The sequence below is a fragment of the Scyliorhinus canicula genome, chromosome 20 (genome assembly GCF_902713615.1).
Source record: "Scyliorhinus canicula chromosome 20, sScyCan1.1, whole genome shotgun sequence".
In the NCBI taxonomy this organism is placed as follows: domain Eukaryota; kingdom Metazoa; phylum Chordata; class Chondrichthyes; order Carcharhiniformes; family Scyliorhinidae; genus Scyliorhinus; species Scyliorhinus canicula.
Genome location: NC_052165.1, coordinates 58,420,263 through 58,443,648, shown reverse-complemented (window position 1 = coordinate 58,443,648; position 23,386 = coordinate 58,420,263). Strand labels below are relative to the sequence as shown.

The following is a 23,386-nucleotide window of genomic DNA, read 5'->3' as shown; positions in this document are numbered from 1 at the left end:
GGCACTCGCACCCTCTGGCCGTAGACATGTACCTGGAGCTGTGTCCCATCCCCCGGGTGTTCGGTGGTGAGCTGTTGCATGTGTGGTGTTGCCTCCCGCAGTGTTCAAACACAGTGTCCATGCATCAAGGTGTGATTGGGATGCTAGGCAATGACTCCCACATGCTACATGGCCTGCCCATGGGGATCCACTTGGGTTGTATGAAGTGCTCACCTATCCAAGCAATAGTAATAGCCTCAGCCTCAGCCACATGGCCAGAGGCTTCGGCAGTTGGTGGGGGTTATGGATGGTCGGTGGGGCAGACAAGGGACAAGGGTTGCTCCAGGGGTAGGCATGGTGGTGCCACACGTGGATGCTCCATTGTTTCCCTTTCCCCGGCACCCTCCCATGGTGGCCTACCCATGCGGAGGGTCCCCCACTCCTCACCAAGCATTGGGGTGGCAAGTCCAGCATCCCCGGGCTCTTTGACTGTGAGAAAAGGTGACTACTCACAGGGTGGCACGTGGCGTGGAGGACCGGGGTTCGAATCCCGGCCCTGGGTCACTGTCCGTGTGGAGTTTGCACATTCTCCCCATGCCTGCGTGGGTTTCACCCCCACAGCCCAAAGATGTGCAGGGTAGGTGGATTAGCCACGCTAAATTGCCCCTTAATTGGAAAAAAATAATTGGGTACTCTAAATTTATTTTTTTTAAAAGGTGACTACTCACCTCCTCAGCTCCCCACAGAAGTCCTTCTGCCAGGTTCACGTTTTTCAAAAGGAGTACTAATCGGCACCAGCATGACCACTTGCTGGGGAGGCCACTGAATGACGAGAGGCATTTGGATATAGATATATAGAACAGTACAGCACAGAACAGGCCCTTCGGCTCTCAATGTTGTGTCGAGCCATGATCACCCTACTCAAACCCACGTATCCACCCTATACCCGTAACCCAACAACCCCACCCCTTAATCTTACTTTTTATTAGGACACTACGGGCAATTTAGCATGGCCAATCCACCTAACCCGCACATCTTTGGACTGTGGGAGGAAACCGGAGCACCCGGAGGAAACCCACGCACACGGGGGAGGACGTGCAGACTCCACACAGACAGTGACCCAGCCGGGAATCGAACCTGGGACCCTGGAGCTGTGAAGCATTTATGCTAACCACCATGCTACCGTGCTACCCCCCTGGGGTGGTTCTCGTTAATTGTGCGGAAATGTAGCTATAGAGGGGATAATTGGTTTCTCGCGAGATCCCGATTTCGCCTATGGGAGTGAACTGGTTGCAAACTGTTTGGCGCCTGGCACGGTTCTCGCTTTCGGCGTCTCTCGCTATTCACCGGCCTCGTTTCGCGAGTGAACATAACAAAGACGGAGGATCACGCCCGTAATCTGAATACCAGTTGTGCATGACCAGTATGGAAAAACAGGTCACTACTGATTATTATTGATTATTTAATCAAAGCTGGGTTAAGATCAATGTCTACCAAATACGATTTGATACAAAATGATTTTAAATATACACTATAGGCTTAAAACCAAGAGCAAAGCAGAAAAATAATCCAAAAATACGGAATTACAAAAATTGGCGACAGCAGGCCTACAATGGTCATGACCTGGCTCTCATTTTGTGTAGATGTTGCCTGCCACATATCAGCCCACGTTGTCCGTGTCGTTCAGGTCCTGCTTTCACTTGACATGTGCTGCTTTATAATCAGAAAAATTGGAAATAAAGCTGAATGTTATTGAATGAATAATCCTACCTTGATGTTAGACTGAAGGGAAGGCCATTGAATAAAAAAAAATGAAAATGACTGAGCTAAGAAATGTGCCCTGATCAGTCCTGCAGCAATGTCCAGGGGCTGTGACCATTGACCTCTGATGAGCATCTACCTGTGTGTAAGGTATGGCTGCTACTACTGAAGATTAAGTCTGTAACAGAATGATTCTGGGTGAACTATATTATGGAGGGACTTTTAACAACTCTGGCCCCTGCCCAGAGGGAGAGGGTCGGTGTGGTGGATGATGTTAAATAGGAAAATATCTGAAACACATTTCAAATGCAGTTTTGGAACATAGGAACAGGAGTAGGCTATTCAGCCCCTTGATCCTATCCCGCCATTTGATGAGATTGTGGCTGATCATGGTGTAACTCCATACACCTGCCTTGGACTCATATCCTTTTAATATCTTTGCTTAACAAAAATTTGTCTATCTCTAATCATGGTAGGTTTGAGGATATCGCCCACTCTGCAGAGATAATAAGAGATAATAACCTTTGTTAGTGTCACAAGTAGGCCTACATTAACACTGCAATGAAGTGACTGTGAAAATCCCCTAGTCACCACACTACGGCGCCTGTTTGGGTACACTGAGGGAGAATTCAGAATGTCCAATTCACCAACCAAGCACGTCTTTCAGGCCTTGTGGGAGGAAACCCACGCAGACATGGGGAGAACATGCAGACTCTGTACAGACAATGACCTAAGCCAGAGTCGAGCCCAGGTCCCTGCGCTACCGTGTCGCCCATATGTGATTATAACTATCCACCACAAAGATCCTCTATAAACTCCCTGAGGTAACAGTGTCACATGGTTGTTTGCTACTGCCACCTGCTGGTCGGAGGTCTTGTCTGTCACTATATACATGACTGGTTATGCATAGCAACATACCCCTGTGATCTGAGTGCATAATGTAACTAACAGTAACTCCTCCCACCCCCCCACCAGATCTGAAGGAAACTCCTCGGTGGGTTACCTCACCCCCAGCAATGTGACAACACTCAAAATGCTGCTGTATAATTCTTGACGATGTTCTAAGGCCTGTTCGAGCATGGTTGTATATTCAATGCTAGTGTGATACATGTTGATCGGATCAAGGTGAAGAATTGTCTTATTAAATATTATCCCACTGTGTGTGGGGATACGAGAAGAAGAAAGAAACAAAATCACCAGACCTCCCCCCCCCCCCCCCCCCCCCAACCATTAACACATATAGACATCCTTCTATTGTAGTGCGCTCCTGGTAAAGGAAGTGGTGCAATGTTGCTAAAAGCATTTGTTACTTCCTTCAACTCAAGAGTGGGAGGTAGGGTGAAAAAATACAGCACTTGTTAAAATATTTCTGTTCATTTTTTAAATGTTTGGCTGTTAAAGGTACAATGGGCTATTTTTAATATATGCAATGCAAGCACTTAAAAATAGATTTTCTTATCATTAATCTGCACTCTATACACAACTCACTGATCCAAAAGTCTTTGTGCTCTTTTGTAGTTTTTCACTTAATTTTACAAATGGTACATATATGATTCAAATTTCCTCTTCCTATTTATTCAGCCTTTGGTAGTTATTTAGAGTCAGAACTTTTGTGGGTTATTAGGAAACAACAGGCACGTAGTCAACATTCCGTTTTAGGTCGAAGAACTAACATCCAGCAGATCCACAGGATGTCTTTACCTATCTGTGTAAATGAAGGCAGGTGTGATAAGAACAAAATCTAAAAGAAGAATTAAATTCAAGTTCCAACGTTGTCCCTAAGCTGGTTAACCACCCAACAAGCTTTGCAAGAACTCGCGAGTACACACTCTAAACTTCAGAGACCAGCACTGGTGGCGTAATGGCCCATCTAATTAAGAATGGTCGCAGTAACTTTGTTAAGATTCTGATACAGTCAAGAGCAACATTTAATGTTGATGAAGATTTCAGAGAGGAGCAGAAGGAAGAAAAAGTTCAAACTTCCGAGGCAGAATCTTCTGGTCCCCCGAGCAGCGGGAAATGTTGCCAGCGGGCAAACTTAATTTGGTGGGAGGTGGGATGAAATGTAGGAATTTTGTACTCGGGACTTGTGAGGCGGATTAAAGGTGAACAATGCTGGGGAGCCCATTTGCATTCATCCCGTGCATGCTCAATAATAGGCCACCATGCTGGAATTAAGTTTGCCTTCCAAATTAAGCTTCCCGCTAGCGGGAAATGAGAATGTTCAGTGTTATGACTGTATATAGGTGGCATGCATCTGCCAAGCTTCACTTTAGCCAAGATTTTGAGGTCAGCTGATGCTGCTTTTGCCTTCCTGGAGACTGTTCAGAGTTTTATTTAAATCAGGTGCTGGTAGCACAAGCAGTGCCAAGGCTAGGCAGGGCCAGAAGTGAAGTGTGGGACAGTGGCAGGACTAGGGGGGCGGGAATGGACCATCAGAAAAGGCTGGGATGGAGGCAGGACTGGAGGATCCTTAAGGGTGAGGGGTGGGGACAGAGGCAAGACTGGAGGCAGGGAAGGACCATCGGGGAAGGGTGGCACAGAGGCAGGAAGAGCAGTAGGAAGAACCAGTGGGGTAGGATTTAGGGAAGAAATCCAGACTCTCCAGGGCATGTTAGAGGACTCTTCATGCCACGCATTTCTTGGTCCCATTCCTGGGTGGTTGAGAGGCTTTCTGTGCAGTGACGGTCTTCAAGATATGTGTCTAAAGGGCATAGTCCATAAGTTACTGCATTTGATCCTGGTGATTGGAAGGAGAAGAAGTGAAGTGGCAGGGCACCATCAGTGTGTCCTGGGACTAAGCCCCCGCTGTGCCTGGCTGGCACTCCTCCACCTTGTGCCCCACCCCGATTTCCTTGAGGAGAAGGCACATCTGGAGGGAGGTCGAGGTGCCCCTTCCCCTCCACCTATGCACTGCTGCACTCCACCCATGGCTCGAGTGATGGAGCGCAGGTCTGAGCGTAAACCCGACAAAAACTGTGCACTCTGCTGGAGCTGGGTCTCCAAGGTGGGCACCAGCAGAGACAGCTCAGGGCTCGCATGCCAGAGGCAAGCTGGCAGACAGACGTGGACGGACTCCGACAGCCTCCGGTTCCAGTCTGCGCACGGTCACTGGCAACTCTGCTTGATGTTCCCCTGTCTGTCTCTGCATCTCAAACAGGTCCAAAGGCTCGCTCTCCACTTGGGGCTCTGCAGGTCTGGTCTACAGTAATCCTCGAGTATCAGAGACCTCAGTTGTCACATCCTGTAACTAATATGAGATTGAGGGCATAAAATGACTGGCACACATTCAGTTTAATGCCCCATCTGCTGGATGTGGGTGACCTCCCTGTGCATTCCAACCTTAGACTGTCTGCTGCTCTCGTGAGAGTGTGAGTTTGCAATGAGTAGACGATGCATTTCCCCTAACAGAACTCAGCAGATCACTTATCCTTTTCCTGCGCTGCCCTCCTCCCAGGGCACCGTGGTCAGGTGGGAGGGCCTCCTGCTGCCAGCACACGAATCAGCATTTCCTGTCTTTTTTGGATGGCCTGAAGGAGAATCTTCAGGATGGTATCTCTGAACTGTGGGGCCGGCAGTTATTTTCTAATTTTGGACATTTCCCTTGTCAAATATTGTGGAACTCATGGTCGGCAATGAGTGAATGGTGCCTGGGTGCCCTTTAAATATGTCTCCGATCCCATGAGGTGACAATGGAGCAGATGACTTCCTGCCCAACCCACCAGGAGACTCCACATAAGTGAAGAGATGAACAGCACAAGAGGTGTTCAGCCATCCCACTGGCCAGCAGGAAGTACTCCACTCTTGGGCTACTACTTTCTTGCTACGCTTAATCCCAATGAATCAACCACCCAAATTGTTTTGAGCCCAGACCCTGTCCCCTGCATGCTGAATTCAGGAACAATGTTGGGATGATTGCTATCATGTTATTGCTATTGACTTCTGCTGCCAGATATTGCTGATGCGATGCATAAATGGTACATTGACATTCAATGACAGACAATAAGCGCAGGCTACTGAAAATGAAATGAAATAAAAATGAAATGAAATGGCTACTTCCATTAAGGTGTTTTGCCATTTCTATTGGACTTCAGTTTACCCTATTCTTTGTGTTAATTGTATTAACATGACAAATATTTGTCTCCTAAATGATATGTTGTAAGGATATTGAAGTGTGTTGTGCAGTTTAAACTGGGGTATTGAATTTCCTCAGAACCTGTGTAAGTTCGCCGTGAGTACAGGCAGCTGCAGAAAATCAGCCAGGCTTCCATTTCCCACTGGGGCTCAGCTGAGCAAAATCTGTGCCCACCTCCGGCATGACACACGATGTCAGAGAGGATGGTGTAAGCAGAGAGATTTCATACCGGGAATTTCCTCGGCCCCACACTCGCTTCCATCTCGCCATCTAGACTCCATTGCGTACTTGTTCAAGGTCAGAAGTGGGGTTTACCAGATTCTTTTGGCTGTGATCATTGCCAGAAGGAGCCGAGAAATGCTGTCATTCAGCATCTCACGACTAGGCTCGGACTTTGGAAGGCTGCTAGTCACACACATCCTCCAAAGTAGTTAGATCAAATTTTCAGCTCATCTTCTATTTTCTGGACTTGAATTGGTTTTTTAACTAAAAGAATATAGTAAAAATGTGCTTTACATAGAAACTTACATAAAAATTAGAAGCAGGAGGAGGCCAACCAGCCCTTCAAGCCTGCTCCACCATTCATTATGATCAGGGATGAACATCCAGTTCAATACTCTGATCCCGCCTTCCCCCATATCCCTTGATCCCTTTAGTCCCAAAAGTTATATCAAATTCTTCTTGTAATTACACAATGTTTTGGCCTCAACTACTTTCTGTGGTAGTGAATTCCACAGATTCACGACTCTCAAGGTGAAGAAATTTCTCCTCACCTCAGTCCTAAAAGGTTTACCCTTTATCCTCAAACTATGACCGCTAGTTCTGGACTCTCCCATGATCAGGAACATTTTTCCTGAATCTACCCTACCTAATCCTGTTAGAATTTCATAAGTTTCTGCGATCCCCTCTCACTCTTCTAAACTGCAATGAATGTAATCCTAAGCGACTTAGTCTTTTCTCCGAAGGGCCTGTTTTGTGCTGTACTATTCTATGTTCTATATGACAGTCCCAACATCCCAGGAATCAGCCTGATAAACCTTATATGCACTCCCTCCATCATCTAGATTTTAACCTTTTTTCACCACTGTTTCTCCTCTTATCCTTTTTTAAAATAGTATTTTATTCCTAACATGTATTTTTTTTAAAACAGTATACAACAACACACCCCACAACCTCACAGTCCACAGTTTGTACAATTTTCCCCTATTACCTCCCACAGCAACAAATTGTTCCTCTAATATTACCATGAACAACCTCCACCGTGTCTCGAAGCCCTCTGCTAACCACCTCAACACAAATTTGATCTTTTACACCCGAAGAAAATCGTACAGGTTCCCCCAACTGGCGGAGTATCCGACCTCCAATTTAACAAGATCCTTCGCCGGGCAATTAGAGCCACGACATGCCACCCTGATCCCCAAACCACCAATCTTGCCCTCTTCCTACTCATCCTGGAGCAGCAGTTGCTCCAATAGGGTGTATCCCGGCAACCTGGGAATCGTCCTCCACTACTTTCGTGCAAAGTCCCTCGCCTGCATGTATCTAAATTCACTCCCCCTTGGCAACTAAAACCTCTCCCGCAACTCATCCAGATCTGCAAATTTCCCTTCCAGTCTCTCACCAGCCGCCCTCCACTTTCCATACATCCCATCCATCTCCCCCGGCTTAAACCTGGGTTTCTGCACAGTGGTGTCAACACCAAAATCCCCTCCAATTTAAAGTGGCACCGTATCTGATTCCACACCCTAACCATCGACTGTACCTCTGGGCTCCTGCAACCTCTTCCTCTCCGCCAGCAATTCTTTAGTGAGGGCCTCCAAGTATCTCTTGTCAATAGTGACTATCGCATCCAACAGCCATCCATGTCCCACCCTCCTCCTCCTGTCCCTGTGCACCTTGAATGAGATAATTTTGGCTCAGATTAACGCCTTCAACGCCTCCCAGAACGTGGCCGCCGACACCTTCCCGTTCTGATTAATTTCCACGTACTCCCCAATCGCTGATCTCACCTTTTCACAAAACCCCTTATCCACCAACAGATTCAAATTTAGTCTCCATCCCAGCATCAGCTCTTGCCCCAAACTAAGCCTCACTTATCCAAGCCATCCCTTCCTCAACCTAACATGGTCCTTCACCCGGAGGTGCGTCTCCTTTAAAAAGATCACCTCCGTCCTCGGGTGCGCAAAAAAACCCAGGACTTCTTAACCAGCCCGTTTCAACCCAGCACGACCCACATTACAATTCTTACTGGAGGCTAACGCCATCATTCCCCTCCGGTTCTGCCTCCTCTAACAGCACCCTGAATCAGGCCCACCCAAGATGCCCCCCACCTCTCCATCCATGACCATGCTCAGTCTCCAACTCTGCCATATCGCAATCCCCCCCTCCGAGCCCCCTTACAAATTTATAGCTCCCCCAAAAAAAAGACACCCTCCGGCAACACACAATGAACATAACCAACAACGGTTGCAGATCCAGCTCCTCCATCTCACACCAACTCTCAGTTCTCCCTAGTTTATGGTCCCTTATAAAATCATTGGCCTCTTCTAGCTTTTCAAAATAGTACTCCCGGTCTTCAAAAACGACCCACAGTTTCGGCGGGTACAGATACCAAACTGAATCTTCCTTCGGTAGCGCCTTGGCCCTGTTGAAACCTGCATGCCTCTTCTCCAGCTCCACACTATTCTTGATATATTTGGACATGATTCCCCTCCCATTCATACTCTTGCTTCTCCCTGGCCCATCGTAGAATCTTCTCCTTGTCAACAAATTTGTGCAACCGCACAATCACTGCCTGCGGCGGTTCTCTCGCTCTCGGCCTCTGCTTTAAAGACCTGTGGGACCTGGCCACCTTTGGGGCCTTGTCCAGCACTCCCTGCTCCACCAACCCAGCCAACATCCTTGACACATAATTAGTGGTGCTCGTTCATTCCACACCCTCTGGCAGTCCCACAATCCACAGGTTCTGCTGCCTGGACCTGCTTTCCTGCTCCTCCACCTTCACCCTCAATGACTTCCATAGGTCCCCCAGAACCTCCACCTCCAAGATCATAATCGGATTGCTCTGGTCGGACATCACCTTCTCCACCTCTTGTATCATCGCCCATGTGCCTCAAGGCACTGTCCATTGATCCTCGCAGGGTGCTACTGCTCCTTCAATAGCCTTCAATTAGTCGCCGGGCATCTCCTTCCTTTACTGACAAAATTCGGCTTTGATGAAAGCCATCAACTGTTCCATCTGAGCCTTTCCCATTAGCTACAGCACTTGCCCGACCACCATTTTTGCAGTTGTTACTGCACCACAGATCCCTTCCAGTTCCTTAGCCTGGTCTTTAACTGTTTTTTGATGGGTCTGGTAGCCAATAGACATACCAATCTTGGAGAGAACTTTCCCTCTACCTTCTGCACCACTTCCTTGCCGGAGCCACCCCACTAACTGGTATAAAGTGCCCAAACTGATGCCTTTGAGCTGGAGTGTGTGATCCCTCACCCCATGGCTGCCACTGGAACATCGAACATTACAGCACAGTACAGGCATTTCGGCCCTCGATGGTTTCATCTAAAGCCCATCTACACTATTCCATTATCATCCATATGTTTATCCAATGACCATTTAAATGCCCTTAATTAATGTTGGCGAGTCCACTACTGTTGCAGGCAGGTTATTCCACGCCCTTACTACTCTGAGTAAAGAACCTACGGTTTCAGTAGTTTCTCCTCCCTCCCCCTTTCTCTACCCTCCCCCTTTATCCTCCATCCCCCTTTCTCCTCCCTCCCCCTTCTCCTCCCTCCCCCTTTCTCCTCCCTCCCCCTTTCTCCTCCCTCCCCCTTTCTCGTCTCTCCCCCTTTCTCGTCTCTCTCTCTCTCTCACATTCTCTTCATCCTGCCCTTTGTTCCAGAGCTATTTGATCCCCCTGTGCACTGGCACAGATTTACAGTGCGGTTTAGGTTTTGCGTTTACCCGAGGTGTGGGGGCGGGGAAAAGAGGGAGGGTTCGGCATTCCTCAGGGGCACTGCATTGAACCACCCCCACCCCCCTCCCAAATCATCCTCCATCTAACCTCATCCATCCCTCTTTTCTGCTTATTCCTGCTTATTTCCTCAGACTCTTCAAAAGGTTGTTTCTCCCCAGGATTAGAAAAGGTGCCTTGATAATTCACAGCGCAGAACCCTTTCTGCGCTGTGAATTATAAAGGCAGAACCCAGAAACTTTGCCAAGGTTTTTCCAACTCTCTCCGTGCGTTTTTCCTGTTGTTATGAAACTGACCTGAAATCGCAGAGGATGAAGCTGAAATAGACAAATCCAGACACATCTCCCACCCCGGGATCCCAGCATTTCCCTCTGCATTCTAACCAGGAAATATTCCTGGGTTTAGGCAGATTGCAATATACTCACCAGAGCCCTGCTCTCAGCCAGACGACGGACGGAACTCCCTCTCTCTGTCTCTCTCTCTCTGTCCCCACAATCTCCCTCTCTCTCAAACAAAGACAAGGCAGCTGGGAGGAAGGGGAGCCTTGAGGAAGATCTGTTGATGCCCCCATCCAATGGATGCCCGGGGCCAACGCACCGTCGCGCCCCCCTCCCCACCTGTATGCCACTTCCCCCCTACCCCAACCCCCTACCCCCCCACCCCTACCCCTACCCACGCCCCCCACCCCACACCCCCCCACCCCTACCCCACCACATCCCCCCACACCCCTAACTCCCACCCCTACCCCCCACCCCTATCCCCCACCCCTACCCCCCCACCCCGTCCCCCCACCCCTACCCCCCCCACCACCCCCACCCTCCCAACCCCCCCACCCCTACCCCCCACCCCCACTCACCCCCCCACCCCTACTCACCCCCCCACCCCCACTCACCCCCCCCGTCCCACCCAATCACACAAACGCCGGGACTCTCTCTCCCCCCCCCCAAACGCCGGGTCTCTCTCTCTCTCCCCCCCCCCCCCCCCCCAAACGCTGGGTCTCTCTCTCCCTTCCCCCCCAAACGCCGGGTCTCTCTCCCCCCCCAAACGCCGGGTCTCTCTCTCCCCCCCCAAACGCCGGGTCTCTCTCACTCCCCACCCCCCAATTCGCTCGGGTCTCTCTCACCCCCCCCCCCCCCCCCAAACGCCGGCTCTCTCTCCCCCCCCCCTCCAAACGCCGGGACTCTCTCTCTCTCTCCCCCCCAAACGCCGAGACTCTCTTTCCCCCCCCAAAACACCGGGTCTCTCTCTCCTCTCTCCCCCCCCCCCCCCCCCCCCAAACGCCAGAATCTCTCTCTTCCCCCCCCCCCCCCCCAAATGCCGGGTCTCTCTCTTTCCCCCCCCCCAAACACCGGGGTCTCTCTCCACCCCCCCCCCCCCCCAAATGCCGGGTCTCTCTCTTTCCCCCCCCCCCAAAACGCCGGGTCTCTCTCTCCCCACCACACAAACGCCGGGACTCGCCACTTCCGCAGCGGGTGAAAGTGACGCGTATTGTGTCAGTCCGCTGCTGGCCCTTTCGGGAACGGAGATTAACGGCTTAAAAGAAGGCCCCGACGCCGGAGTCATCCGCACCGCTTTTGGCCGCCGGAAATGGGCGTCACGTCGGTCAGCGGAGAATTTCGCCTCTGGTCTCCTTGTTCAAGAAGGGGAGTAGAGACAACTCCGGTAACTATAGACCAGTGAGCCTCACTTCTGCTGTGGGCAAAGTCTTGAAAAGGATTATTAGAGAAAGGATTTATAATCATCAAGAAAGGAATAATTTGATTAGGGATAGTCAACATGGATTTGTGAAGGGTAGGTCGTGCCTCGCAAACCTTATTGAGTTCTTTGAGAAGGTGACCAAACAGGTGGACGAGGGTAAAGCAGTTGATGTGGCGTATATGGATTTCAGTATAGCATTTGATAAGGTTCCCCACGGTAGGCTATTGTAGAAAATACAGAGGCATGGGATTGAGGATGATTTAGCGGTTTGGATCAGAAATTGGCTAGCTGGAAGAAAACAGAGGGTGGTGGTTGATGGGAAATGTTCAGCCTGGAGTTCAGTTACTAGTGATGTACCACAAGGATCTGTTTTGGGGCCACTGCTGTTATTTTTATAAATGACCTGGAGGAGGACATAGAAGGATAGGTGAGTAAATTTGCGGATGACACTAAAGTAGGTGGAGTTGTTGACAGTGCAGAAGGATGTTGCAGGTTACAGAGGGACATAGCTCAGAGCTGGGCTGAGAGGTGGCAAATGGAGTTTAATGCAGAAAAGTGTGAGGTGATTCATTTTGGAAGGAGTAACTGGAATACAGTGTACTGGGCTAATGGTAAGATTCTTGGTAGTGAGGTTGAGCAGAAATCTCGGTGTCCATGTACATAGATCCCTGAAAGTTGCCGCCCAGGTTGATAGGGTTGTTAAGAAGGCATACGGTGTGTTAGCTTTTATTGATAGAGGGATTGATTTTCGGAGCCATGAGGTCATGTTGCAGCTGTACAAAACCCTGGTGCGATTGCATTTGGAGTATTGCATGCAATTCTGGTCGCCGCATTATAGGAATGATGTAGAAGCATTGGAAAGGGTGCAGAGGAGATTTACCATGATGTTGCCTGGTATGGAGGGAAGATCTTACGAGGAAAGGCTGAAGGACTTGAGGCTGTTTTCGTTAGAGAGAAGAAGGTTAAGAGGTGACTTAATAGAGGCATACAAGATGATCAGAGGATTAGATAGGGTGGACAGTGAGAGCCTTTTTTCCTCGGACGGTGATGGCTAGCACGAGGGGACATAGCTTTAAATTGAGGGGAGATAGATATAGGACAGATGTTAGAGTCGGTTCATTACTCAGAGAGTAGTAAGGGTGTGGAATGCCCTGCCTGCAACAGTGGTGGACTCGCCAACATTAAGGGCATTTAAATGGTCATTGGATAAACATATGGATGATAATGGAATAGTATAGATGGGATTTAGATTGGTTTCACAGGTAGGGACAACATCGTGAGCCAAAGGGCCTGTACTATTCATGTTCTATTCTATAGATTATGGAATTACGGGGATAGGGAGAGGTAGACACATGTAAATGGGCAGAGTACTCATTTGAAGGGTCGGTGCAGTCTCAATGGGCCGAATGCACTGTAGGGAGTCTATGATTCTAAGAGAAGCTCATCGCAGTTACCTTGTGAGTAACAGTAACATACTCCCAACTCCTATGAATAATGAGGAGAAAATGCAGGAATAAAAGAGGGAATTATTAGTGATACAGGATTTACAAGTTAGCTTCAGCTGTTAATGGAGCAGAATCAATTAAATTGGATCCACCAAGCCAAGAAGCTCACTGTTTAAATAGAATTTCAGATTGTTTCCATTGGCACAGTGGTAACCAGAAGAGTTAAACTCCCAAACTGAGACTTCCTTTTGCAATGCATGTAAGATGTGACAGGCTGTACTTGGTGTATCCCTTGGCCCCTTGCCACAAGAATCTTGAACTATGTTTGATACGGGTCAGCTGTACATTTTTAAATACTGCCCGAGCAGTATCCTGGCCTCTGTACAGCCAGTTGCCGGCTCCATCAAGCCCACCTGCCAGAGTGCCGGTGTAAACCACAACCATACATTTCTTTAAAAAATGCTCCAGACCTTGAGAGTAAACTGGTCTGAGCAACTGGAGAGTCACATGCCAGTTTTCAGTCTGAACTCGACACTTTGCTAAATTCTGGTAAACTTCCTCCTATCGAGTGTCAACAGGCTTCGTCTGACGTGTGCCCCCTACACTAAAGATGAAATAATTCACGAGCAATCACCGTCTAATTGCGAACAAGAAGAATGAGTCATTTAGTGACTAAATGCAAGACTCTAGAGGGAGTGAAGGGAGATATTTGACAAGGGACGTTGTGTAAATAAAAAACCTTTTAAAAAGATGAAAATGCAGGGCATATTTGCAGTAAGGAAATTTTTTAGTTGCACAAGTTAATATGGCTCTATTAGCTAGATATAACCAATGACAGAGCTTTGAATTTATATGCAGAATGCGAATGATTCTTTGCTCTATTGTGATCGCACGAGTTAGAAAGTGGAAGGGGAAATAAGAGGGTTGTTATTCTGCATCGTCAGCAGTTTGGGAATCTGCTCCAAACTTTTTCCACGAAAAGTGCTAGCTTATGCTCTTTCGACAAACAATTCTATTTCTAACTTAATTGAAATTGCTGTTATTTTTATTTTATTTGGGGCGTCCAACATTACTAAATTCTGATTAACCCAAATTTTAACTATTATTTTGCAACATTAAAATGGCTTTCTTTTACTTTTTTTTGTTCACCTACTGTGCCTTTTCCAATAATCAGAGATTCTATATAAATAACATAAATTCTCCCTTTCTGTGATCTGCTGTAGAACATAGAACGATACAGCGCAGTACAGGCCCTTCGGCCCTCGATGTTGCACCGACATGGAAAAAACTAAAGGCCATCTAACCTACACTATGCCCTTATCATCCATATGCTTATCCAATAAACTTTTAAATGCCCTCAATGTTGGCGAGTTCACTACTGTTGCAGGTAGGGCATTCCACGGCCTCACCACTCTTTGCGTAAAAAACCCACCTCTGACCTCTGTCCTATATCTATTACATAACTATATCTATAACATATCTATTACATGTGTTGGCTCTTAGAATGATAATCAATGACTAGAACCACACATTCAATGAGCTTAAGACTAATAAGCCATTTTCTACCTCTACTGTATAATTAAAGATGAAATACTTGAATAATCTTTTAATTGGAAGAAAATACATTATGGTATCTTAATTTAGTAGCACATATATCAGCCGTATGGCTTCAACACTTTGCATTTTCTCCCTGTGTTTCCGAGAGGTTCCTCCGGGTGCTTTGGTTTCCTCCCACATTCCAAAGATGTACGGGTTAGGTTGATTGGAAATACTAAATTGCCCCTTAGTGTCCAAAGATATGCGGTTACAGGGATATGGCAGGGGAGTGCTCTTTTGGAGGGTTGGTGCAGACATGATGTGCTGAATGGCCTGGTACTGCGCTGTAGGAATTTTAACACAAAACTTGGTCAGTTAATTTGGGCGCGATTTAAAGTGATAAAAACAGAGTCCCATTTTGGGCACGTACAGCGGGTGTTTCTTGGTGCCTGTAGCTATCTCAGGCAAGCTGTGCAGGAAGTGATCAGGGTGCCATGGAAAAGGTCAAGCTGCTCGAAGAGGGAGGAAGGAGAAAGGGAGATGGACTCTCAGCAGGAGACAAAATCCACCAAGGTCTTCAGGATGCAGAGTTCTCCTACCTCAATCTCAGCAAGGAACTTTGCCTCAGACATCTCTGCTTCACTACCCGGGTGGTACTTTGGGCTGGGTGGGGCAGTGCCAGGCTGGCAGTACCACTAAGGAGGTCCTTACTGAATCAACTATCTGCTGCAGGCAGAAATGCAGCCTCAAGCAGGGCAAGGATGTCATTTCCTGTGGTTTGACAGTGACACGGGCATGACATTTAATATGTCTGTTACATTCCAGGTTGGAGTTGGCGATATTCACAGCATCTTCCAGTTTCTTGTCCACTGAAATTGCTGTCTGGTTTGCTCTGCTATTCCCCCAGCTACTGTGGTATCATTGGACCCCCCTCTGAATCCCCACATGTCCTCCCAACACCCCACAGCCCCAGCTTACCTCTTAGGGGGTCCTTGAGCCCCTCCCTTACTCCATCTTTTAAGGCCAGACCACCCCTGGCCTGATCCCTGGCATGGGCAACTTTGCACCTGGGCACTTTGGTACTGCCAGCCTGGAACCCTGGCAGTGCCCTTGCCAGTATGACTGCCCCACCCAACCCAGAAGTACCTCTCGGGTTGTGCCAATGTGCCTGGGTGCCAGCAGGGGTGCCCAGAGCCCAGCCACCGGGAACCTCCGATAGCCCGGGAGATCTCCCCCAGGTAGATTGGGTAGCATGGTGGTTAGCATAAATGCTTCACAGCTCCAGGGTCCCAGGTTCGGTTCCTGGCTGGATCACTGTCTGTGCGGAGTCCGCACGTCCTCCCCATGTGTGCGTGGGTTTCCTCCGGGTGCTCCGGTTTCCTCCCACAGTCCAAAGATGTGCTGGTTAGGTGGATTGGCCATGCTAAATTGCCCGTAGTGTCCTAAAAAGTAAGGTTAGGGGGGGTTGTTGGGTTACGGGTATAGGGTGGATACGTGGGTTTGAGTAGGGTAATCATTGCTCGGCACAACATTGAGGGCCGAAGGGCCTGTTCTGTGCTGTACTGTTCTATGTTCTATGTACCATTACGCCTGGTCCACGTTTGTGTGGACCAGTGCTAAACAGCGCCATGATGCGATCTCCCTGGTGCAGGTATTAGCTCCCGGGCCTCGTGAGAATCGGGCGCAGACATATTTAAATGAACCATTCGGCTCATTTAGATATGTTAATCAGAATCTCATGAGGCCGAGATCCACATTGCGACGTCTCACAAGATCTAATGTGTTCTCGCGAGGTGTTCTGAGGGTCGCAAATCCCACGAGAAGCCTCTCACAAGACTTAACGGTCTCGTCACGTCACCAAGTGAGTCACGAACAGGCCATTAAATTGTACCTTTTTTTCCCAAAAGTAACTGTCCAGTGACTAAATATACTGTAAACTCAAACCGTTATAGTTGGAGTAAGAACATAGGGCTCCAAAACACGACTGCTTTCGATGCTATCGTTCCAAAATAGGGTCTGCAGCAAGCATGCACAAATCTCTTCTAGGAACACCACATGATATCTTGGGTAGTACATTAGGATAGGCACAGGGAGAGTCCACTGAAACTATCTATATAAAAAATATATATATATATGTAGGAAAATTGTGGTGTCAACTAATGTATAGCCTGGATTAAACACCAGCTGAGCTATGTTGGAGATCAACTGTCCAGCTAAGGCTCGTTTCTAATGTTGCACAGCTCAACATGTACTGTCAAGGTGGAGGAAAGAAATGATTCTGAAGGCAGTAGGGTGCTGATAAGCGAACAAGTGGTTGATCGAAATGTCATCCCTCTCAACCGATCAAATCATCAGATGTATTTTCTGACATCAGCCTTGCAGTTCAACGTGATCAATGGCATATCTTGGCTGAAGGACATTTTACATTTTTTTAGATTTAGAGTACCCAGTTCTTTTTTTTCCCAATTAAGGTGCGATTTAGCGTGGCCAATCCACCTACCCTGCACATCTTTGGGTTGTGGGGCTAAGATCCATGCTGTCACAGGGAGAATGAGCAAACTCCACGCGGACAGTGAATCGGTGCCGGGATCTAACCCGGGATCCTTGGCGACGTGAGGCAACAGTGCTAACCATTGCGTTACAGTGCTGGCCTGCTGAAGGGTATTTTAAAAGAAGGAAGTTATTTTGCTGCAAGAACAGCATTGATAGAATAAGGAACTTGGTGCAGTCATAGCAAGGTTGTTCACAGTTATCGTCACTGTTGTGCATGCCACGAGTTTCCACTGTTTCCTGATTGTGTCATTAGGAGACGAGAGAAACAGGGAAGTTGAACTAAGGAACATCTGACACTTGTGTAGTCAAAGGATTATAATTTAAAAATTAAACTAGGTAATATCTACGAATACTCAATGAAATCTACAAAAGCTATTGTTGACTAGCTAAAGGTAATTGGTTTCAACGAAAATATATTTTTCTTTCTCTGTTTTTGTTTAAATTGATGACTTACGTTAGACTGTTGTCAAACTTGGGTTTGGCTCATTTACAGAGAAGACGCAAATGTTATCTGGCTATAATATTAGAACAATGATAGCACTTGTTTTTTTAAAGTCTGTGCTAATCTGCTGTGACTATTGTTTCCATCATATCTGATCACATGCCATTGTTACAATTTAAAATGAAAGCTGTTTATTGGAAACAATAGTACATTTATTTTACTTCAGATTGAACACTGGAATGGAAATTGCTTTTTCTTTTTAAATTGAAAGATGTAGATATCTGTGAAACCACTCCAGTACTTTGCCAGGCATGGTGGCAGAGTGTTTGGCATTGCTGCCTCACAGCACTAGGGACCTGGGTTCAATTCCAGCCTCTAGTGACTGTGGAGTTTGCACTTTCTCCCCGTGCCTGCGTGGGTTTCCTCCAGGTGCTCTGGTTTCCTCCCACAGTCCAAAGGTGTGCAGGTTAGGTTGGGTTATGGAGTTAGGGCAGGGGAGTGGTGATATGTAGGGTGCTCTTTCAAAAGGTTGGTGCAGTCTCGATGGGCCAAATGGCCTCCTTCTGCATTTATGGATTCTATAATCATGGGCCTATCCTATGGAAGTTGATAGACACTAACAATCTCTTCGCGTATGGTACCTGAAGGAAGAGCAGATGATATCTGTGGCCCAGAATTAAGGTTGATGAGTGAGTTAGACGCATATATCTGGCTGACAGCCTTAATAAAGAAATAACTGAGAATTATATTTTCTACAGAAGGTTTGTCTCAGTGGAGTTTTATGAATTCCTTTCTGAAGTGTTTGATATTTTCATGTTTGTTACTGTTATATAAATACTAAACATAAACGCAAGGAAAGCATTAATGTAACTCCCAAGTAAGCCGTCACTGTTTATGTTAACTGATCCACACTGATCTGGAAGGTCTGGGTTCAATTCTCATGCTGTCCTGAGCTCTGCTAAGATAGCATTTGGGGAATACAATTGATTACCATACCCCAACTCGGCAGACCAGGAAATATGTAAATTGATCTGAATTCGTGGACTGGACTAAATGCTTCTCCACCAATGGGTTTAAAGGTGAGGGGGCATCATAAATTCAGCAGGCAGCCTGCCTGCCACCTTGGGGGCTTTTGTCCCCACTGCAATTTTACCAGTGACAGCCGTCGTGTCAACCAGTGGGCCTGTTGAGTCCTTTAAGTGGAATTAATTCTCACTTAAGGGTCACATCCTCCACTGTCAGGGTTGAACCTGAGGCTGCCGCCAGATTTCTGTGCGCAAGCTGGTGGTGGGTAGGAATTAGACCCTCCTTAACTGGTTCCTGTTCCCCTAGGAAGGCCCCTTTCTCAATGTTTTATCTCCTCATTATCTTTAAAATCTGAGCCCCCAACCCAATCCCCCAACTCCCCAACATTTACAAAGTTTCCATCCATCATTGGTTGCCTCCTCAAGCCCTGAGTGTACTCCCGGCTGATATAGGACCCCCTGTCTCTGAGGAGTGGAAATCCTGCTTCCAGTTGAATGTTATGGGGTAACTGTCCTTCCCCTTGAAGCACTCCACTTTTTTGACAACTTAGCAGGAGCGGGTGATGGGGACGTAGCAGGGACCACATGCCTCATATAATTCAGCCCCTTAGACTATTGAGAAATACAGCACAGAACAGGCCGTTCGGCCCACGATGTTGTGCCGAACTTTTGTCCCAGGTTAATCATAGGTTATCATAGAATTTTGGACACTAAGGGCAATTTATCATGGCCAATCCACCCACCCTGCACATCTTTGGACTGTGGGAGGAAACCGGAGCACCCGGTGGAAACCCACGCACACACTGGGAGGATGTGCAGACTCCACACAGACAGTGACCCAAGCCAGAATCGAACCTGGGATCCTGGAGCTGCGAAGCAATTGTGCTATCCACAATGCTACCATGCTGCCCTTAAGATTAAATTAATCTACACTCCATTATTCTACCATAATCCATGTACCTATCCAATAGCTGCTTGAAGGTCCCTAATGTTTCAGACTCAACTACTTCCACAGGCAGTGCATTCCATGCCCCCACTACTCTCTGGGTAAAGAACCTACCTCTGACATCCCCCCTATATCTTCCACCATTCACCTTAAATTTATGTCCCCTTGTAATGGTTTGTTCCACCCGGGGAAAAATTCTCTGACTGTCTACTCTATCTATTCCCCTGATCATCTTATAAACCTCTATCAAGTCGCCCCTCATCCTTCTCCGTTCTAATGAGAAAAGGCCTAGCACCCTCAACCTTTCCTCATAAGACCTACTCTCCATTCCAGGCAACATCCTGGTAAATCTCCTTTGCACCTTTTCCAAAGCTTCCACATCCTTCCTAAAATGAGGTGACCAGAACTGCACACAGTACTCCAAATGTGGCCTTACCAAGGTTTTGGACAGCTGCATCATCACCTCACGGCTCTTAAACGCAATCCCTCTGCTAATGAACGCTAGCACACCATAGGCCTTCTTCACAGCTCTATCCACTTGGGTAGCAACTTTCAAAGATCTATGAACATAGACCCCAAGATCTCTCTGCTCCTCTACATTACCAAGAATCCTACCGTTAACCCTGTATTCCGCATTTATATTTGTCCTTCCAAAATAGACAATCTCACACTTGTCAGGGTTAAACTCCATCTGCCACTTCTCAGCCCAGCTCTGCATCCTATCTATTTTTCTTTGCAGCCGAAAACAGCCCTCCTCACTATCCACAACTCCACCAATCTTCGTATCATCTGCAAATTTACTGATCCACCCTTCAACTCCCTCATCCAAGTCATTAATGAAAATCACAAACAGCAGAGGACCCAGAACTGATCCCTGCGGTACACCACTGGTAACTGGGCTCCAGGTTGAATATTTGCCATCTACCACCACTCTCTGACTTCTATTGGTTAGCCAGTTCGTTATCCAACTGGCCAAATTTCTCACTATCCCACGCCTCCTTACTTTCTGCATAAGCCTACCATGGGGAACCTTATCAAATGCCTTACTAAAATCCATGTACACTACATCCACTGCTTTACCTTCATCCACATGCTTGGTCACCTCCTCAAATAAGTCAATTAGACTAGTAAGGCAAAACCTACCCCTCACAAATCCGTGCTGACTATCCCTAATCAAGCAGTGTCTTTCCAGATGCTCAGAAATACTATCCCTCAGTACCCTTTCCATTACTTTGCCTATCACCGAAGTAAGACTAACTGGCCTGTAATTCCCAGGGTTATCCCTATTCCCTTTTTTGAACAGGGGCACAACATTCGCCACTCTCCAATCCCCTGGTACCACCCCTGTTGACAGTGAGGATGAAAAGATCATTGCCAACGGCTCTGCAATTTCATTTCTTGCTTCCCATAGAGTCCTTGGATATATCCCGTCATGCCAAGGAGACTTGTCTATCCTCAAGTTTTTCAAAACTTTATCAAGTATCTCCTCGAGCTTACCAGTCTGTTTCACACTGTCCTCTCCAACAAGATGGCCCCTCTCGTTTGTAACTTGTTCAAGACCTCTCCTATCTCTTCAGACTCAATACACAATCACCCGCTACTGTCCTTGATCGGACCTACCCTCGCTCTAGTCATTCTCATATTTCTCAATATGTGTAAAAGGCCTTGGGGTTTTCCTTGATCCTACCTGCCAAAGATTTTTCATGCCCTCTCTTAGCTCTCCTAATTCCTTTCTTCAGTTCCCTCCTGGCTATCTTGTATCCCTCCAGCGCCCTGTCTGAATCTTGTTTCCTCAGCCTTATATAAGTCTCCTTCTTCCTCTTAACAAGACATTCAACCTCTCTTGTCAACCATGGTTCCCTCACTTGACCATCTCTTCCCTGCCTGACAGGGACATACATATCAAAGACACGTAGCACCTGGTCCTTGAACAAGTTCCACATTTCACTTGTGTCCTTCCCTGACAGCCTATGTTCCCAACTTATGCAATTCAATTCCTGTCTGACAGCATTGTATTTACCCTTCCCCCAATTGTAAACCTTACCCTGTTGCACGCACCTATCCCTCTCCATTACTAAAGTGAAAGTCACAGAATTGTGGTCACTACCTCCAAAATGCTCCCTCACTAACAAATCTATCACCTGCCCTGGTTCATTACCAAGTACCAAATCCAATATGGCCTCCCCTCTGGTCGGACAATCTACATACTATGTTAGAAAAGCTTCCTGGACACACTGCACAAACACCACCCCATCCAAACTATTTGATCTAAAGAGTTTCCACTCAATGTTTGGAAAGTTAAAGTCACCCATGACTACTACCCTGTGACTTCTGCACCTTTCCAAAATCTGTTTCCCAATCTGTTTCTCCACATCTCTGCTGCTATTGGGGGGCCTATAGAAAACTCCCAACAAGGTGACTGCTCCTTTCCTATTTCTGACTTCAACTCATACTACCTCAGTAGGCAGATCCCCCTCGAACTGCCTTTCTGCAGCTGTTATACTATCTCTAATTAACAATGCCACCCCCCCCCCCCACCTCTTTTACCATCCTCCCTAATCTTGTTGAAACATCTATAACCAAGGACCGCCAACAACCATTTCTGCCCCTCTTCTATCCAAGTTTCCGTGATGGCCACCACATCGTAGTCCCAAGTACCGATCCATGCCTTAAGTTCACCCACCTTATTCCCTTACTACTGATCGTAATTCAAGGACCCTGCTACGTTACACTATTTCAACAGTTATTGGACAAGGAAGGTATGATGTAATTCATGTCTCAACAGTCTGTCAATTCTACCTATCTTGATGGAGATTTGGAAAATGCTTAGTGGTATGAGTTTCTGAATGGCTCCTGGTATGTGAACTACATCCTCAAAAAAAGTTGGTTTCTTAATCTAATGGAAAAGAACATGTGAGAAAATGGGAGAGGAAAAAAACAAGAACAAAACAAGCTTAACAGTGGAGGAATGTAGGTTAAATTTTCTACCACGAGCTGCTTACATAACAGGAGCTTACACTGATTGTTATTAGATATCGGAGGACAGATTGCCTATCTGATTTTCCAATCATAAAGAGTAGTGATTGTACTGCCTCTTAAGGAAATAGAAGAACTATGACTCGTAACAAAGGTAAAAGGAAGTTAAATGCGGGCTCCAGCTTTTGGAAGAATACGCATTTTCTTAAGCTGTTGGTTTAATTCAAATCTTGAGATGAGTAAAATGAGGAATGGTAGTAGTGTATGGCTTGCGATTTCTGAATGAATTGTTGAGTGTACGGGAGCAGTATATTCTGCAAGAAACATACTGAGAGATGGTGCCTTGTTATTCATCTGTTTTGACATCTGTTACGAACGGGTGAGGGAGGGGAAGGATGGCTTCCCTCTTTTCCCACTCCTTGTTTGACTGTAACAGGTTTGTTTTATTTTTTTTTAAAGGATGCCCTTGCCAATTCAATGAGTGTTTAGGTGCTGTATTTGTAAAAGAGGCACGCAAACAGGGTGCCTTGAGCTTCAAAGAGAAAAAGAGAATCCTATTTGTTCTTAACACAGTCTAAATAAAAATAATAGAAAAATGCTCCATCTTTCACATACACACGTACTCAAAATTCACATACACACAAATAGATTCCATAATGGGAGGATAGGTTAAGCAATTTAAAGTTCAATATTGGGGTATACAGATCCTGGAAGTTGGTGACTTGGCGGACTTCAAATTTAACCCGATGATCATTCTAGTTCGGGCTCGAGGCAATGAAGATGTTGATGGTCAATCTGGAGACAGTAAATGCTAGGTTTATTCTTTACTCTGCCTAAAGCTCATGTCCTTTCAATCAGCAGACTGGGCTCAAAACTCAAAACTTGTTTGGAGAAAGGGAACCAACTCATGGGACGTGAT

At 46.9% G+C, this 23,386-nt stretch overlaps 1 protein-coding gene across 11 annotated transcripts in view; it reads left to right on the top strand.

The window, feature by feature from the left end:
- Positions 1–23,386, top strand: part of fgd4a (FYVE, RhoGEF and PH domain containing 4a) — a 340,499-nt gene that overhangs the window by 194,297 nt on the left and 122,816 nt on the right. For 2 of the 11 annotated variants that reach the window (XM_038779943.1, XM_038779949.1), the window contains exon 1: positions 17,308–17,470. The exons of 8 other annotated variants lie outside the window; for them this stretch is intronic. Coding sequence is in view for 1 of the 3 variants with exons in the window: in XM_038779941.1 (XP_038635869.1) it covers positions 22,606–22,621 (16 nt within the window). In the remaining 2 variants the exon portion in view is untranslated. Of the gene's footprint in view, positions 1–17,307; positions 17,471–22,563; positions 22,622–23,386 lie in introns of those variants that run through there. One more of the 11 variants, XM_038779941.1, reaches the window with a different exon arrangement.